This window comes from Salmo salar, chromosome ssa16, assembly GCF_905237065.1.
Source record: "Salmo salar chromosome ssa16, Ssal_v3.1, whole genome shotgun sequence".
Classification (NCBI taxonomy): Eukaryota; Metazoa; Chordata; class Actinopteri; order Salmoniformes; family Salmonidae; genus Salmo; species Salmo salar.
Window position 1 is genome coordinate 81,920,666 of NC_059457.1, and position 19,326 is coordinate 81,939,991.

Genomic DNA, 19,326 nt, shown 5'->3' on the forward strand with positions numbered 1-19,326 from the left:
CACACACACAGCTACACAAGCCTGTTAAGTGTATGGACTCTGAAGGCGAGGCATGCGTTACTCAAGCTCAGTGTTTGGCAAGGCAGTTACAGTACTTAACAGACTGATGCAGCCAGCCCTAGTAAGCAACACTGTAGTACAGGGCATATAGTAGTCATGTTAGGTCCAGACCATAAAGATCAGAAAGGCACCCGTCATGTTGGGAGGACTTAAACGCCTTAAGAGGCCTAAAAAAAGTCTACAAAGATGAACTTTACTGAGAAATTCATTGCAGGGTCCCATCTAAATTCCTATGTGTTTGCATTCTGCTCCCACCTGTTTGATTGGTTTTTATAAGGATGTATTTTAGCCCACCAAGAGCTAGTCTTCCAGTCCTTAAGAAATGTAAAGACTTACAGAAGTGTAGAAAAACAACAGAAGCAGAGTAAAAACACAAACACAGATCCACTGTCCAACTGTTCAGAACCCTCAGGTTATAATGTTGTCTATAGGAGCCTATATTACCATGACAACTGTTCAGAACCCTCAGGTTATACTGTTGTCTATAGGAGCCTATATTACCATGACAACTGTTCAGAACCCTCAGGTTATAATGTTGTCTATAGGAGCCTATATTACCATGACAACTGTTCAGAACCCTCAGGTTATAATGTTGTCTATAGGAGCCTATATTACCATGACAACTGTTCAGAACCCTCAGGTTATACTGTTGTCTATAGGAGCCTATATTACCATGACAACTGTTCAGAACCCTCAGGTTATAATGTTGTCTATAGGAGCCTATATTACCATGACAACTGTTCAGAACCCTCAGGTTATACTGTTGTCTATAGGAGCCTATATTACCATGACAACTGTTCAGAACCCTCAGGTTATACTGTTGTCTATAGGAGCCTATATTACCATGACAACTGTTCAGAATCCTCAGGTTATACTGTTGTCTATAGGAGCCTAAATCACCATGACAACTGTTCAGAACCCTCAGGTTATACTGTTGTCTATAGGAGCCTATATTACCATGACAACTGTTCAGAACCCTCAGGTTATACTGTTGTCTATAGGAGCCTATATTACCATGACAACTGTTCAGAACCCTCAGGTTATACTGTTGTCTATAGGAGCCTATATTACCATGACAACTGTTCAGAACCCTCAGGTTACACTGTTGTCTATAGGAGCCTATATTACCATGACAACTGTTCAGAACCCTCAGGTTATACTGTTGTCTATAGGAGCCTATATTACCATGACAACTGTTCAGAACCCTCAGGTTATACTGTTGTCTATAGGAGCCTATATTACCATGACAACTGTTCAGAACCCTCAGGTTATACTGTTGTCTATAGGAGCCTATATTACCATGACAACTGTTCAGAACCCTCAGGTTATACTGTTGTCTATAGGAGCCTATATTACCATGACAACTGTTCAGAATCCTCAGGTTACACTGCTGTCTATAGGAGCCTATATTACCATGACAACTGTTCAGAATCCTCAGGTTATACTGTTGTCTATAGGAGCCTATATTACCATGACAACTGTTCAGAACCCTCAGGTTATACTGTTGTCTATAGGAGCCTATATTACCATGACAACTGTTCAGAACCCTCAGGTTATACTGTTGTCTATAGGAGCCTATATTACCATGACAACTGTTCAGAATCCTCAGGTTATACTGTTGTCTATAGGAGCCTATATTACCATGACAACTGTTCAGAGTCCTCAGGTTATACTGTTGTCTATAGGAGCCTATATTACCATGACAACTGTTCAGAGTCCTCAGGTTATACTGTTGTCTATAGGAGCCTATATTACCATGACAACTGTTCAGAGTCCTCAGGTTATACTGTTGTCTATAGGAGCCTATATTACCATGACAACTGTTCAGAACCCTCAGGTTATACTGTTGTCTATAGGAGCCTATATTACCATGACAACTGTTCAGAACCCTCAGGTTATACTGTTGTCTATAGGAGCCTATATTACCATGACAACTGTTCAGAACCCTCAGGTTATACTGTTGTCTATAGGAGCCTATATTACCATGACAACTATTCAGAACCCTCAGGTTATACTGTTGTCTCAAGGAGCCTATATTACCATGACAACTGTTCAGAACCCTCAGGTTATACTGTTGTCTCAAGGAGCCTATATTACCATGACAACTGTTCAGAACCCTCAGGTTATACTGTTGTCTCAAGGAGCCTATATTACCATGACAACTGTTCAGAATCCTCAGGTTATACGGTTGTCTATAGGAGACTATATTACAATGACAACTGTTCAGAATCCTCAGGTTATACGGTTGTCTATAGGAGACTATATTACCATGACAACTGTTCAGAATCCTCAGGTTATACGGTTGTCTATAGGAGACTATATTACCATGACAACTGTTCAGAATCCTCAGGTTATACGGTTGTCTATAGGAGACTATATTACCATGACAACTGTTCAGAACCCTCAGGTTATACTGTTGTCTATAGGAGACTATATTACCATGACAACTGTTCAGAACCCTCAGGTTATACTGTTGTCTATAGGAGACTATATTACCATGACAACTGTTCAGAACCCTCAGGTTATACTTTTTTTATTGGAGACTATATTACCATGACAACTGTTCAGAACCCTCAGGTTATACTGTTGTCTATAGGAGACTATATTACCATGACAACGTGAGAGGAGCTTGGGGCACCAGTGTTTACCTCATCTTGTCTTAGCTGTACAGTAATACAGTATGTTGATGTTCACAACAACACCTCATCTGTGTGTCACCTCACCTCCCTGTCCTGTGTGTGTCCAACATCTCCATTCATCCAGACGTATGAGTCAGACAGGGACCTGTGTGTCCAACATCTCCATTCATCCAGATGTATGAGTCAGACAGGGACCTGTGTGTCCAACATCTCCATTCATCCAGACGTATGAGTCAGACAGGGACCTGTGTGTCCAACATCTCCATTCATCCAGACGTATGAGTCAGACAGGGACCTGTGTGTCCAACATCTCCATTCATCCAGACGTATGAGTCAGACAGGGACCTGTGTGTCCAACATCTCCATTCATCCAGACGTATGAGTCAGACAGGGACCTGTGTGTGTCCAACATCTCCATTCATCCAGACGTATGAGTCAGACAGGGACCTGTGTGTCCAACATCTCCATTCATCCAGACGTATGAGTCAGACAGGGACCTGTGTGTCCAACATCTCCATTCATCCAGACGTATGAGTCAGACAGGGACCTGTGTGTCCAACATCTCCATTCATCCAGACGTATGAGTCAGACAGGGACCTGTGTGTGTCCAACATCTCCATTCATCCAGACGTATGAGTCAGACAGGGACCTGTGTGTGTCCAACATCTCCATTCATCCAGACGTATGAGTCAGACAGGGACCTGTGTGTGTCCAACATCTCCATTCATCCAGACGTATGAGTCAGACAGGGACCTGTGTGTCCAACATCTCCATTCATCCAGACGTATGAGTCAGACAGGGACCGTGTGTGTCCAACATCTCCATTCATCCAGACGTATGAGTCAGACAGGGACCTGTGTGTGTCCAACATCTCCATTCATCCAGACGTATGAGTCAGACAGGGACCTGTGTGTCCAACATCTCCATTCATCCAGACGTATGAGTCAGACAGGGACCTGTGTGTCCAACATCTCCATTCATCCAGACGTATGAGTCAGACAGGGACCGTGTGTGTCCAACATCTCCATTCATCCAGACGTATGAGTCAGACAGGGACCTGTGTGTCCAACATCTCCATTCATCCAGACGTATGAGTCAGACAGGGACCTGTGTGTCCAACATCTCCATTCATCCAGACGTATGAGTCAGACAGGGACCTGTGTGTGTCCAACATCTCCATTCATCCAGACGTATGAGTCAGACAGGGACCTGTGTGTGTCCAACATCTCCATTCATCCAGACGTATGAGTCAGACAGGGACCTGTGTGTCCAACATCTCCATTCATCCAGACGTATGAGTCAGACATAAATATGTCCTTATTTGTAGCAATGAGGAAAGTAAAGAAGAAAAAGTTATGAATATGATCGAATAAAATATTCATATTTGGTACATAATGTGATTTCATGTTTTACTCTGTTGACTTTGGTCTCGAACAAATATATGAGTCCAATTTCAATATGTTCTACTAATTTAGTTCTGATATTGTTTGTGTGCATTTCTTATACATGCAGACAGCTCAACTAATTGTGCCTTAATGGTAGAGCAAACGCTGTTTGTGTTGCTTTTCCACCACTGGTTCAACAGATTCATCTGCAGCTTCCATTCCTATTCATAATGCAGCTGCAGTCATTACCGGCCCTGTTGAACATCTTGATTGAAATGTTGATTATGAATTAGTCATACATGTTTAATTGCATGTGCATTAGAATTGCCTTGACGCACTAGCGACTCGCTAACAGCAGCAGTTAGACTGTTGACTCAACAATAGTTCCTCCTGCCATGGCAACAAGCTAACGACATAATTTCTGTCCGTTCTGCAGATGTTTCTCACGATCGGACCACTTGGCACTACACATGAAAAGGCATATCTGAGGAGGTGGAGGGAGAAGAGGGAGAGGAGGAGAGCGAGAAGAGGAGAGGTGAAGATGGAGGTGAACATCACTCCTGTCTCTGTTGTGTTGAAAAGGGTACTGAGGAGAGAGAGTTCAATCAAAAGCTTGGTTACATCAGAACAAGGATCGGATCAGCCTTGGGAGAAATGGGAGAGCAAGACAAAAAGACAGTGTCTGTGGGGCTGCATTGGGCACGTAATCATGGCGTTTGTGTACAGACAGACAGACAAACAGACAGTCTGGTCTAATGTTGTTCCCAAAGCAGCTCTGCCTCACCCGAGTCCTGGAAATCTGATACTGCCAGATTGGGATTCTGCATGGAGACAGTAACACAATACCAACTGACGCTTGTGTCGTATAAAGAGTAAAAGAGTTGTCGTCCCATTTTCCGTTGCTCTTTCAAAGGTTATCTTAAGAGTTTGGACAACTGCAAACAACCACAGGACAAGGCTACTTTGCAAAGCCAACCCAGTCAAACTCCTCTTGTAAGGAGTCAAAGGTCAACCGGAAGACATTGACCCAGTCCCTGGTCAGACAACTGATGATCATATTGAACTATAATATTCATACTCCTATTCTCCAGATGCACTCTTCTCTGTCTCCTCTCTGCCTCCTCTCTGTCTCCTCTCTGCCTCCTCTCTGTCTCCTCTCTGCCTCCTCTTTGTTTCCACTGTGTCTCCTCTCTGTTTCCTCTCTGCCTCATCTGTTTCCTCTCTGCCTCCTCTGTCTCCTCTCTGCCTCCTCTCTGTCTCCTCTCTGCCTCCTCTTTGTTTCCACTCTGTTTCCTGCCTGTCTCCTCTCTGTTTCCTCTCTGCCTCCTCTCTGAGTTCCCCTCCACAGCTGCGCAGTGACACTTTTGAAACTTTTGTAAAGAAATGTAATTTGTAAACCCTTCGGTCTTGAACTGGAAAGTCTTGAAACTCACCAAACGTTGGCTTGGACACATACTGTTCTAGTGTGGACTGCCATATGCACAAGCGAAAGACAAGTAGCAAAACAGCTACCGAAGCACAGACTGCAAAGGATATCGTAAATGATGTGTACAGGTTTCTTAATTTATTTTCTAAAATCTCTTCCCTTTCCCTATATGTTTTGCTGAGAACAATTCATTTCGGAGCAGATCCTGAACAGCAACTCGCCATCAAAGTACCAAGCCTATGAATTCTTCAACATACTTGAAATGATACATTGGTCTATGGGAGTACTTGGCCAACCCCCCTACAGAACTACAGAGTGCAACTACCAGACAAAAGACAAAACTAGAGCCAGAGTCAAAAGCATACAGACAGAGACTTTGTCGGCCCCTCGCATTTCTAACAGAATTCTGCTCATGTCTACAGTTCATTTCAATAGGCTGAGATGCTCCTACTCAAGGTGGGATGTGGGAAATGTATTTTATGTTGAGGGAGGATTCTTCTTGTTACGGTTCAAGGTTTTTGGGCGGGTGAGTGAGTTATTGTGAATGTACTGTTGTCTGTCTGTGCATGGCATTAGCACCCAGAAAGGACTTGGTCAGTGGGATTGTTGTGCAGTCATATAGGTGGTACTGGGAAGCACAAGCCAGGCAGTGTGATTCACTTTCATCGGTAGTCTTCTCTTCACCATTATCTTCACCGTCGTCTTTCCTCACCCTGAATTGTGTAAGAATTGGCAGGTGCAGAAACGCACACATCACTTGGCGAGAAGACGGACAAACATTTGCTCGCTGTTGACATTTTCTTGCTAGCCTCTTGCCAATTGCCATCTAGACATCTGCTCCGTTAGCTGTTAGCATCATCCAGCGCTAGCCCCTCAGAGCTGCCCACTGAATTGGCTGACATTGGCCAATGGGAGGGCACGTTGACAGCAGGGTCATCGAGGTAATGAGGAGTAAATTCTGCTCCCTCAGAGGTGCTGGTCAGCGCCGGTCAGCCCTCTAACGGGACTCAATGGAGTGAGACTTCCCAACTGCTCTATTTCTCTCTCTCTCTCTCTCTCTCTCTCCCTCTCTATTTCTCTCTCTAGCTCTCTCCCTCTATTTCTCTCTCCCCCTCTCTCTATTTCTCTCTCCCCCCCCTCTGTGTGACCTTACTACTGAGAGGTCACATACATTGCCCCACTGACCGACACGGCCCAATTCCCAGCCCCGGCATTAGTTTGCTAGAAAGTGTCAGCCTCCTGTCCTGCTACTCGCAAATACCAAGGAATACAAACTCCAGGGTCATGTTCAGTAGGGAGGAAATTAATCAGAGTGAAACAAGCGACCACCTGAACGAACCGCATGGACGTTTTAAAACCTTTTGCTACAGTGGTCCTGGAGGAACACAACCCAGACCTCCAGGCTTAGCTAGCTTAGCTGTGCACAAACACACGCAAGGAGGTTGAATGCATTGCCCACGACATCTCAATGATTTGTATAAAAGAGACCAAAAGAGGAACCTGGTAATAATGTTCTGTGTATATCAAACCTTTACCACACTCTCCCTTGAGGCTTACTGTCCAATATCCATGTGTGTGATTGGTTCCAATAAACCAGCATGAAAGACCAAAAAGTGCACAGACAACGGTGGTTGATCAGAATCAAAACCCGTTTTATTGTAGGAAACACAGCAAGAAACAAGCAACATCAAAGGTTTTAGAGTAGTTGGGACTGTGATTAATGTTTCCTCCATTGGCAGCTCGCTGTGTTCAGACCTTTCAGTATTCCAGGGTGAAACCGTCAAGACAACAACTTTAACTAAATGCTCTTATGTAGGTTTTCTCTGTAAATGCTAGCTACCAGTTGATTACTGAGATGTTGATTGTGATATAATCTTTTTTTTTAATCGTACAACAAGATTCACTGTATACTTGAACAGAGTTCCCTTTTGGGGCGGTTTATCCAAAGCGGAGTCAAAATTAAGCTTCATTCTGGCCTGCCGAGTGGCGCTGCAGTCTAAGGCGGCGTAACTACAGACCCGGGTTCATTCCCGGGTTGTGCCACATCCGGCCGTGGCCAGGAGTCCCATAGGACGGTGCGCAATTGGCTCAGCATCGTCCGGGTTAGGGAGGGTTTGGCCGGGGGAGCTTTTACTTGGCTCATCGCTCTCTAGCGACTCCTTGTGGCGGGCCGGGTGCCTGCAGGCTGACCCCGGTCTTCCGGGTTCAGCTGGCGGGTGTTAAGGAGCGCTGTTAGGCGGGTCATGTTTCGGAGGACGCCTGACTCCACTTTTGCCTCCCAAGCCTGTTGGGAAGATGCAGCGATGAGACAAGATTAAAATTGTAGAGAAAAAGGGAGGTCAAATTTACAAAATAATTAATCACCTCATCTCTTCAGTCGGTATAATTCAGCGCTACAATTTGTTACGACATTTCAAAGTGACAGAAAGACAGGCATTTTGATTGTTTTACAGTGGATACACTGCATCTTGATGTACTGTATGACATGTGTTTGCTGTGCACTCTGTCATCATCTTCAAGCCCACTACCATGTCAGCTGTCTGACCACCACATGAACTTTGGATGTTACGTCCCAAATTCTTCTCCCTGGAACATCATGATGCACACACCAGTGTTGATGTATTTCTTGTTTCCAGTTTCCTGTCAGAGACGCATCATGTTTCCTGTTTGTGATCAGAGACACATCAGTAAGTTAGTAAAAACATTCACAGAGAACAACTGAAACAGAGAAAACACTTCACATTTACTTTGTGTCTGCAGTCTACACCTCATGTTTACTTGTCTTTGTGCATCAGAACTTGGTTATACAACAATGGCTTTCACTGCTTTGTGTGGGACTAAATCACTGCTTTGTGTGGGACTAAATCACTGCTTTGTGTGGGACTAAATCACTGCTTTGTGTGGGACTAAATCACTGCTTTGTGTGGGACTAAATCACTGCTTTGTGTGGGAGTAAATCACTGCTTTGTGTGGGACTAAATCACTGCTTTGTGTGGGAGTAAATTAAAATGTATTGTACACCATCCTTAGTGAAACAGCACTTCAAAAAACGTTCCCTTTTTTCTACCAGCGCCCCCCTCCCATATTCCTAACTGGACTTCCTCTCTCCTTTTCTTTGCTGTACAAAGTGTTTTCAAAATTATTATTTGTATGATGTTAGTATGACGGTGTTCTTTATTATGGAAAAAGGAAAGATTTATTTTTGTTACTGGTTTGTTTCATAATTCTTTTTTAAATTGGTATTGTAATATCTCTATGCAAGAACTGTTGAGTGAATCATTTGTATTTAAGAATGTAATATGTGTAATAAATAGTAGAATCACACTGGCCAGTGGTCTCTCTTTTCTTGGCTGGTCCCTGTAAATACATTGGGGATTTCTTTTTTCATAGAAGAAAGGTTGCACCCTGTTGGAGTCATGTCTAACCGGGACATCAGCAGGGATCAGCCAATCGAGAAGAAGAAAATGTACTGTCACAGACGTCATAATGGCACAGATACAAAGATGAGTCTTCTATCTCTATGCTCACACCTTGGCGGCCATTTTGGTTCCTCTTCCTAATCACGTTCTCTCCCTGCTTACAGTGACAGGTTCATTATTTGACCAATCAACCATCAATATGGGAGTAGGCCTACATGCACTCTTTCATCAGTTCATTTAATTTCACATTCAATGTGGAGGCGTTACAGTCCATTGTCTTGTTGAGGCAATGGAAATTAATTTTGTTCTACTTTCAACCCAAGATGCACACTGAGACCCATGATGGATGAATTACAATTGTTAGTAACCAAGGTGATGACATACCTGCCATTTCTTCTCCTTTTGACTGTGACTAAATGATAAAAGGGTACTCAAATAACTAAATGGTTAATTAGGGTGCAATTAATATTCTAGTTAATGAGCCTGTGCAGTGTATTAATTATGCTTATGTCTGGCAGGGAGCTACTCTATAAGGTTTTCTCATTTAATGTCCTTAATTGAAATGGGCACCCTCATCAAGCAGCCTCCATGTATCTGTCAGACTTAATGTTCCTCTATGTGTAATTACAGACAATCACCACACCCCCCCCTCGTACCTACTGCCCATTGTACCTACACTAGATCAATCTATCGGACAGGTTATGAAATTAGAAATGAGAGTCATTTTTCACCCACCGTCCCTCATATCCCATGAGTAATTTTTAATATTGAGGGATACCCCCATCATGTAGTTTTTAATATTGAGGGATACCCCCATCATGTAGTTTTTAATATTGAGGGATACCCCCATCATGTAGTTTTTAATATTGAGGGATACCCCCATCATGTAGTTTTTAATATTGAGGGATACCCCCATCATGTAGTTTTTAATATTGAGGGATACCCCTATCATAGTAGTTTTTAATATTGAGGGATACCCCTATCATGTAGTTTTTAATATTGAGGGATACCCCAATCATGTAGTTTTTAATATTGAGGGATACCCCCATCATGTAGTTTTTAATATTGAGGGATACCCCCATCATGTAGTTTTTAATATTGAGGGATACCCCTATCATAGTAGTTTTTAATATTGAGGGATACCCCTATCATGTAGTTTTTAATATTGAGGGATACCCCTATCATGTAGTTTTTAATATTGAGGGATACCCCTATCATAGTAGTTTTTAATATTGAGGGATACCCCTATCATGTAGTTTTTAATATTGAGGGATACCCCCATCATGTAGTTTTTAATATTGAGGGATACCCCCATCATGTCGTTTTTAATATTGAGGGATACCCCCATCATGTCGTTTTTAATATTGAGGGATACCCCCATCATGTAGTTTTTAATATTGAGGGATACCCCCTATCATGTAGTTTTTAATATTGAGGGATACCCCCATCATGTAGTTTTTAATATTGAGGGATACCCCCATCATGTAGTTTTTAATATTGAGGGATACCCCCATCATGTAGTTTTTAATATTGAGGGATACCCCCATCATGTAGTTTTTAATATTGAGGGATACCCCCTATCATGTAGTTTTTAATATTGAGGGATACCCCAATCATGTAGTTTTTAATATTGAGGGATACCCCCATCATGTCATAAGATTCCTAGTGATGAAATGGGAATGACGAGGAGTGTGTTTATGTTAAGAGGGGAAAAGATACATACAGTCGCTAGTGAAAGTCTACACACCCCTTTCACATTCTGCTGCCTTAAAATTACATCTGAAAAGGGATTCAAATTGATATTTTTCCTACAGATCTGCACAACCTACTTCACATTTCCAAAGTGAAAGAAACTTATAGAAAATGTTCCTAATTAATACACAAAAATAAAATGTATTTTTATTTAACTAAGCAAGTCAGTTAACAAATTGTTATTTACAATGACGGCCTACCCCTGCCAAACCCTAATGACACTGGGCCAATTGTGCGCTGCCCTTTGGGACTCCCAATCACAGCCATTTGTGATACAGCCTGGAATCGAACCAGGGTCTGTAGTGATGCCTCTAGCACTGAGATGCAGTGCCTTACACCGCTGCGCCACTCGTCTCTGGTCTCGGATTGCATATGTCTTCATACTCCAGACTTAATACTTGGTGGAAGCACCTTTGGCAGCCATTACAGCTGTGGATCATTCTACCAACCTTGTACATCTCTTATGTCAACACACATGTATCCAAGAGGTGTTGAGTGTTCCTGAGGGGTCCAGTCTCAATCCTGACTTAAATGTGCTTGAAAATCTGAGACAAAATTTGAATATTGCTTCCATCAATGACTCCCAACCAAATGTAATGAGCTTGAGCAGTTTTGACAAAAACAATAGATGTATCTTAGTCAGAATGATTCCCAGCTGTAATGGCTGCCTAAAAGACTTTCAACAAGTAGTAACTCCGGGTTGTGAAGACATACGCAATCAAGAGTGGGGCCTCCCGAGTGACGCAGCGGTAGAGGTGTCACTACCGATCCGGGTTCGATCCCAGGCTGTGTCGCAGCTGACTGCGACCGGGAGACCCATGAGGCGCTGCACAATTGGCCCAGCATCGTCCGGGTTAGGGGAGGGTTTGTCCGGCTGAGATGTCCTTGTCCCAGCGTGCTCTAGCTACTCCTTATGGCGGCCGGGGGCATGCACTCTGACTTCGGTTGCCAGCTGTACGGTGTTTCCTTCGACTGGTGCGGTGGGCTTCCGGGTTAAGCGAGCAGTGTGTCAAGAAGCAGTGCAGCTTGGCAGGGTCATGTTTCGGAATTGTACATCCCAAAATTGGGGAGAAAAAGGGGTAAAAAAAAAATTATAATAATAATTTCTAAATAAAATCTGGAGTAGGAAAAAAATAGGAAAAAAATAAAATCCCCCAAAATGTGAAGACAAGGTGCAAGGGGTGTGTAGACTTTCACTAGGCCCTGTAGATGTGTGAGATATCCCAAGACGTACCAAACATTTCCCCGGGCTGGACAAGACAACCCGTGAGATAAAACAGTTTGTTCCAGTTGAGAATGCATCAATGTCATTTTCCCACCAACACACATATTCCATCCCTGCCTCACAGAACAGTCAGATCCTCAATGACAAACACAGAAGCTTCCAAAGAAGTGTTTTTCACCACCCAGTTTACCCTGCAGTCCTTCTGCAGTTCTCTAATGGTGTCTGGCAGCTTGGGGAAACAAGCTAATGCATCGAGGCATGGAGAGAAAAAGAGGTGGATTCCATCTCCAGCGTATTGAATTCGAAGCTGGGGATTCCTAATTGGCAGAAATGCATTATCTATACGTACACTACCGTTCAAAAGTTTCGGGTCACTTAGAAATGTCCTTGTTTTTGAAAGAAAAGTACATTTTTTATGTCCATTAAAACAACTTCAAATTGATCAGAAATACAGTGTAGACATTGTCCATGTTGTAAATGACTATTGTAGCTGGAAACGACAGATTATTTTATGGAATATCTTGTGGTGGCTAATTTCTGCATTACCAAATGAGGAGAGTTACAAACTTCAAACACCAGTCAGTCAGAGTTATACTTAAACTACATATTTAATAATAAGAGCTTTGCATTAGCAATGACTTTCAATGATGCGCCATTGAAAGTGGCAACACAAAAGTACAAAGATCTTTTATAGCCAAGATACACCCCTCTCAACCTACATGAGGAACCACAGATCTTAGGAACAATTCACAAAAAAGACACTTACTTGAGAGAGGAGTATCCCATAGCCAGATAGCATTCGCTATAAATTATCGTTCAATTTGGTCCCTAAAACGAGGTTCTAATCCCGTTCCTGGTACTTCATAGCACAAAAACACCATCTCATCCAATGGCATAAATCAATTGTCAACTCTAGATACTCCCATCTCAAGTCAACCCCCTCTTGACCCCACTCCTGGACAAGCTCACTGAGGGGAGTGAGCCTCTAGGTCATACACTATCCCAGGATAAGTGCAACATCAGAGAGGACATACAATGGTTCCAGACACTGCCATACACCTTCCCCCAATGCCAAAGGAGGGAGTGACTTGCGCACAGACATTGTGGAGACAAGTAATTGGTTCCCCATTAATCACGCCATCCCTTCACATGGTTTAACAGATACATTCACATATGAAGACAATGTTCCATACTGTCCTCTTCCCTTTCTGATATTCTGCATAGCACCAGGGATATGTGAAAGACAAGCCTGACCTCTCCCCTCTCTAGGCCCCAAGTGATTGAGCCCCAGCTGTGGGAAGAAGTGCAACTGCCAACACCGGAGTCCAAAGGGATACATTCTGATTCATCCGCCACAATCTACAGAGGCCCATTATCAGCAACCATCACTCCTGTGTTCCAATGGCACGTTGTGTTAAACTTGGATTAACTATCATTTTAAAAGGCTAATTGATCATAAACAAAATCCCTTTGCAATTATGTTAGCACAGCTGAAAACTGTTGTACTGATTAAAGAAGCAATAAACTGGCCTTATTTAGACTAGTTGAGTATCTGGAGCATCAGCATTTGTTTCGATTACAGGCTCAAAATGGCAAGAAACAAAGACCTTTCTTCTGAAACTCATCAGTCTATTCTTGTTCTGAGAAATTAAGGCTATTCCATGCGAGAAATTGCCAAGAAACTGAAGATCTCGTACAACGCTGTGTACTACTCCCTTCACATAACAGTGCAAACTGGCTCTAACCAGAATAGAAAGAGGAGTGGGAGGCCCCGGTGCACAACTGAGCAAGAGGACAAGTACATTAGAGTGTCTAGTTTGACAAACAGACGCCTCACAAGTCCTCAACTGGCAGCTTCATTAAATAGTACCCGCAAAACACCAGTCTCAACGTCAACAGTGAAGAGGCGACTCCGGGATGCTGGCCTTCTAGGCAGAGTTGCATTGAAAAAGCCATATCTCAGACTGGCCAATAAAAAGAAAAAATTAAGATGAGCAAAAGAACACAGTCACTGGGAAGAGAAATATTGGAAAAAAGTGTAATGGACAGACAAATCTATGTTTGAGGTGTTCAGATTACAAAAAAAAGACCATACGTGAGACGCAGAAAAAATGAAAAGATGCTGGAGGAGTGCTTGACGCCATCTGTCAAGCATGGTAGAGGCAATGGGATGGTCTGGGGGTGCTTTGGTGGTGGTAAAGTGGGAGATTTGTACAGGGTAAAAGGGATCTTGAAGAAGGAAGGCTATCACTCCATTTTGCAATGCCATGCCATACCCTGTGGACGGCGCTTAATTGGAACCAATTTCCTCCTACAACTGGACAATGACCCAAAGCACAGCTCCAAACTATGCAATAACTATTTAGGGAAGAAGCAGTCAGCTGGTATTCTTTCTATAATGGAGTGGCCAGCACAGTCACCGGATCTCAACCCTATTGAGCTGTTGTGGGAGCAGCTTGATTGTATTCAGATTTCCTCAACAAATTGACAACTAGAATGCCAAAAGGTCTGCAAGGCTGTAATTGCTGCAAATGGAGGATTCTTTGACAAAAGCTAAGTTTGAAGGACACAATTATTATTTCAATAAAAAAATCATTATTTATAACATTATACACGTCTTGACTATATTTCCTATTCATTTCATGTATGTTTTCATGGAAAACAAGGACATTTCTAAGTGACCCTAAAGTTTTGAACGGTAATATAGCTACATTACTTCGTGTCCCTAATGCTTTGGTGTTCTTGTAAAGAAGATGGCTATAGCATAACATTGTCCAAAGCGAGCAGTCAGTCTGATGTCAGAGCTGTACTTCAGGTAATGCCCAACTTAACCCCAGAACACCAGATCAGGGACGTTATTCAGATTGGTCAATAGGCTACATGATATGAATATTTCCTAGTTTGATCGATGTGATGAGTCGATTGAAGAAGTGTTTAATTGATGAAGAAGTGTTTTTCACATGGACCTAGGTGTGTGTTCTTCCTTTTCACTTGTCTGTCTGCCTGGCTGTATAAAATGTGACAGGGAAAAAAAACTGGCCAGCTAGTGTTTACCTCTCCCAGTCGTTCCTTACCTGTGGGCATTTTGGCTCGTGTGACTCATCCTCGGTCTAGACCGGACTATTCAACACACCAACACCCCAGGACTGTATTGGAAATGTTGACATCGATTCAAAACAGACTGCCTAATCACAGTTCTCAGCCACTGAGAAAAGGCAGCTTAAACATCTACGTGACAAATGAAACTATTCCCTACATAGTGCACTACTTAGGGGGGAAAGGATGCCATTTGGGATGCAGCTATAGAAGTCGGCAATGTGCACTGTGGGAAATTCTGAATGATCAGAATGAGTAGTGTGACCGTGGTAGAGACCAGCTAGAGAAAGAGTAAAATAATACACTACAAATCTACAAAGACATCCCTGGTAAAAACAAAACCATTGTTAAACTGCCCTGATACAAACCCTATTGGCTGTGCAACAGAACAATCATTGAGCGGTGCCAGGTGTCTGCAGGATGTTGGCAGCGCCAGCGGTTTAGGGGACATTATTGTCACATCTGGCAGTGTTGATCTGCCTACCAAGTGGGAGGTGGAGTTGAGATTTCCCCTCCCTGTAGCTCCTTCCATGTTACAGCTTCATAATGTTCTGACACTGGTGCCTGGTGTTCATTATGCTCTGACACTGGTGTCTGGTGTTCATTATGCTCTGACACTGGTGTCTGGTGTTCATAATGCTCTGACACTGGTGTCTGGTGTTCATAATGCTCTGACACTGGTGTCTGGTGTTCATTATGCTCTGACACTGGTGTCTGGTGTTCATTATGCTCTGACACTGGTGTCTGGTGTTCATTATGCTCTGACACTGGTGCCGAGATGATTCGCGGGTGAAAAGTACCATTAGGCCTGTAGGGAAAATAAAGATAGCATTATTGAAAAGGATGATGTACATGAATGAGCTGTCTAATAAATGTATTGCATTAAAAACATGCAACAAACATACGTACAAGAATAAAATTCTTGGTATTCGCATTGTATTGAGTATCAGTGTCTATTCAGTGGTTGCTTTGCTAGAAGGGTGGATTTTGCCTGTCTGTGACCCCCCGCTTAGGAAGTCTGTGAGATGGTCATCCTCCTCACCTCACAGCTTAGGATTTCATCACCGACTCCAATGGATTATTCTGTGTCCCGCACGGGGCAACGGGAGCTCTTAGATATATCCAGTCATTGGGAATATGTCAGCGTGGCCCTCGGTAATTAAAGCCTAATCATCCCGGTGAATTCTGAGCGTGGTCCTCATCAACGTTTGATTAGTCTCCACCTGGCTCTCCGACGCCCTCGCTAGCTCTCCTCCTTCTGCTGCTTTAAACCTGCAATATGTCACTTTTTGGGCAATCTGACTAAATTCACATAGAAATGTGAGTTCTAGATCCATCACTCTCATTGACAGCAAGTCTAATAAGCGATAGATCTGTTCTATCTGCACTATTTCTATGCTTCCCTTTCATATGTTTTGTTTTGACTTTTGGTTTTGTACACCAAGTTTAAACAGCTGAAAATACAATATTTTTGGTTATTGAAAAGATATTTCACAGCGGTTTATCAATGAAATGTATTTATAAAGCCCTATTTACATCAGCCGATGTCACAAAGTGCTGTACAGAAGCCCAGCCTAAAACCCCAAACAGCAAGCAATGCAGATGTAGAAGCACAGTGGCTAGGAAAAACTCCCTAGAAAGGCAGGAACCTAGGAAGAAACCTAGAGAGGAACCAAGCTCTGAAGGGTAGCCAGTCCTCTTCTGGATGTGCCGGGTGGAGATTATAACAGTACATGGACAAGATGTTCAAACGTTCATAGATGACCAGCAGGGTCAAATAATAATCACAGTAGTTGTCGAGGGTGCAACAGGTCAGCACCTAAGGAGTAAATGTCAGTTGGCTTTTCATAGCCGATCATTCAGACTTAGTGACAGCAGGTGCGATAGAGAAAGAGAATCGAAAACAGCAGGTCTGGGACAGGTAGCACGTCCGGTGAACAGGTCAGGGTTCCATAGCCGCAGGCAGAACAGTTGAAACTGGAGCAGCAGCATGACCAGGTGGACTGGGAGTCATCAGGTAGCAAGGAGTCATTAGGCCAGGTAGTCCTGATGTAACCGATGTGAAATGGCTAGTTAGTTAGCGGTGGTGCGCGCTAATAGCATTTCAATCAGTGACGTCACTCGCTCTGAGACTTGAAGTAGGGTTTCCCCTTGCGTTGCAAGGGCTGCGGCTTTTGTGGCGCGATGGGTAACGATGCTTCGTGGGTGTCAGTTGTTGATGTGTGCAAGGGTCCCTGGTTCGAGCCCAGGTTGGGGCGAAGAGAGGGACGGAACCTACACTGTTACACTGAGGCATGGTCCTAGGGCTCAGGTCCTCGGGGAGGGAAGGGAGAGAGAGAGAATTAGAGGGCGCATAATTAAATTCACACAGGACACTGGATGTGCAGTAGGAGATGGTAGCCGCCTGGACGTGCAGTAAGATATGGTAGCCACCTGGACGTGCAGTAGGAGATGGTAGCCACCTGGCTGTGCAGTAGGAGATGGTAGCCACCTGAATGTGCAGTAGGAGATGGTAGCCACCTGAATGTGCAGTAGGAGATGGTAGCCACCTGAATGTGCAGTAGGAGGTGGTAGCCACCTGGATGTGCAGTAGGAGGTGGTAGCCACCTGGATGTGAAGTAGGAGGTGGTAGCCACCTGGATGTGCAGTAGTAGGTGGTAGCCAGCTGGATGTGCAGTAGGAGATGGTAGCCAGCTGGATCTGCAGTAGGAGATGGTAGCCAGCTGGATCTGCAGTAGGAGATGGTAGCCAGCTGGATCTGCAGTAGGAGATGGTAGCCAGCTGGATCTGCAGTAGGAGATGGTAGCCAGCTGGATCTGCAGTAGGAGAGCTGGTGGGTTGGTGGATGAAGACACGGCAGTGCTGCTGCACTGTGGGGATGCCTGGCCTTCATGCATTATGTAGGACTCTGTCGCCATCTCACCACCTCTCCCTCTGTCTCTCTGCAGTAAAAATAGATCAGCGACTGTCTTTTTCTCCCACCACCTCTGTCATGACTCTTTCTCAGGTGTAGCAGGCTATGGCTGTTAGGCCTACCTCAAGAGCTAGGTGATTGTGGTCATTTCTTCTCTGCATTCTTGTAGCGTTATTAGGTAAAGCATGCACACGTTTGTGTGTGTGTGTTCCAAATGAAGCGAATGTGGAAAATTTGACAACAATTTATGGATTTAAGATTTCAAGCATCATCCAAACAATAAAGTGAAGTTATTTTTAAGGTAAACGTTTCATTTCCTGTAGGCTCCTCTTTTTACAATGAGTGTACTTTGCACAGTAGGCAAAGTCTAACAGCACAGATAAAAAGAGCAGACTGGCTTCATGCTGAAGGATACAGTATTGCTGAGTGTTGGAGTGAAGGCTAGAGGGAGTTCACACGAACACAAACACGCCCTCCTGGAGGAGTTGCACAGTGGGGGGGCTTGTCGGAGAAACACTCCAGTCTTCCACTCACTGCCAGCTCAAGGTCAGTCACTGTTTGCTGAATGCGTGTGGGGGTGTATAGATTATATGGTTCGATCTATTAAAAACAAAATGTTTTAAAACTAATAAAGATGATTGTCATAAATTGGTTTGAAGTGTAAGTTTCCCTTAGGATTTGCACCAGCTGCCAAAGCTGAGGGTTAATTTATTTTATAACACAGATAATTTTGTGTCTGCAATAAAGGGATGTTTTTTTTATGGCTTGTGTAAGTTGGAGAGGAATACTAGACAGATAAAGCAAATGAAATGGGCATCTTGAGCATTATAAAATGAACAGAAACTCAATAACCCCAGCACAGCATTTCCCACAATACAAGATCAGGGTCTTCTCTGTTGGAATACCAAAACATGCCTCCTTTCTCCCTCAACCGGATCACTAATCAGAGATTAGATAACTGAAAGTACCTAGCCAATAATTACAATAACACTATATTGGGTATTGCTTTAGTGGAGACCTTAATCAAAACCTATCCCTTTCTTTCAAAAGGGAAAATGGACGTATGTATTTTTGTATGTATTCCAACAGTGCCCAGATTGTAGAAGCTTCCTATTGCTGATTTGCAGCTTGAGTGTGGCAGCAGATCTATACAGCATGCTCACAGACAGTGTTCTACTGCCCCCACCTGAGACTCCCTAAAAACACGCCCCTTCGATACAGCTACGACCAGAAGTGACTTCTCGTAGCAAGTTAGGATGAAAAGTCCTAACCTTAACCAAATTCTCCTAACCTGCTATGTTAATTATCCTAACCGGCTGCGTACGTTCTCTTAACCTGCAATGAAAAAGTAACTTCCGTTTGTAGCTGTATAGCACCCTCATAGAGATCATCCCAACCCACCTGTCCTCC

General features: G+C 43.5%; 1 protein-coding gene across 1 annotated transcript in view; it reads left to right on the forward strand.

The window, feature by feature from the left end:
* LOC106574841 (Krueppel-like factor 7) overlaps nucleotides 1–8,837 on the forward strand; it is a 64,122-nt gene extending 55,285 nt beyond the window's left edge. The window contains exon 4 of the mRNA XM_045698132.1: nucleotides 4,521–8,837. Coding sequence (XP_045554088.1) covers nucleotides 4,521–4,572 — 52 coding nt within the window. The 3' untranslated portion in view covers nucleotides 4,573–8,837. The remainder of the gene's footprint in view (nucleotides 1–4,520) is intronic.
* Nucleotides 8,838–19,326: the final 10,489 nt, after the last annotated feature.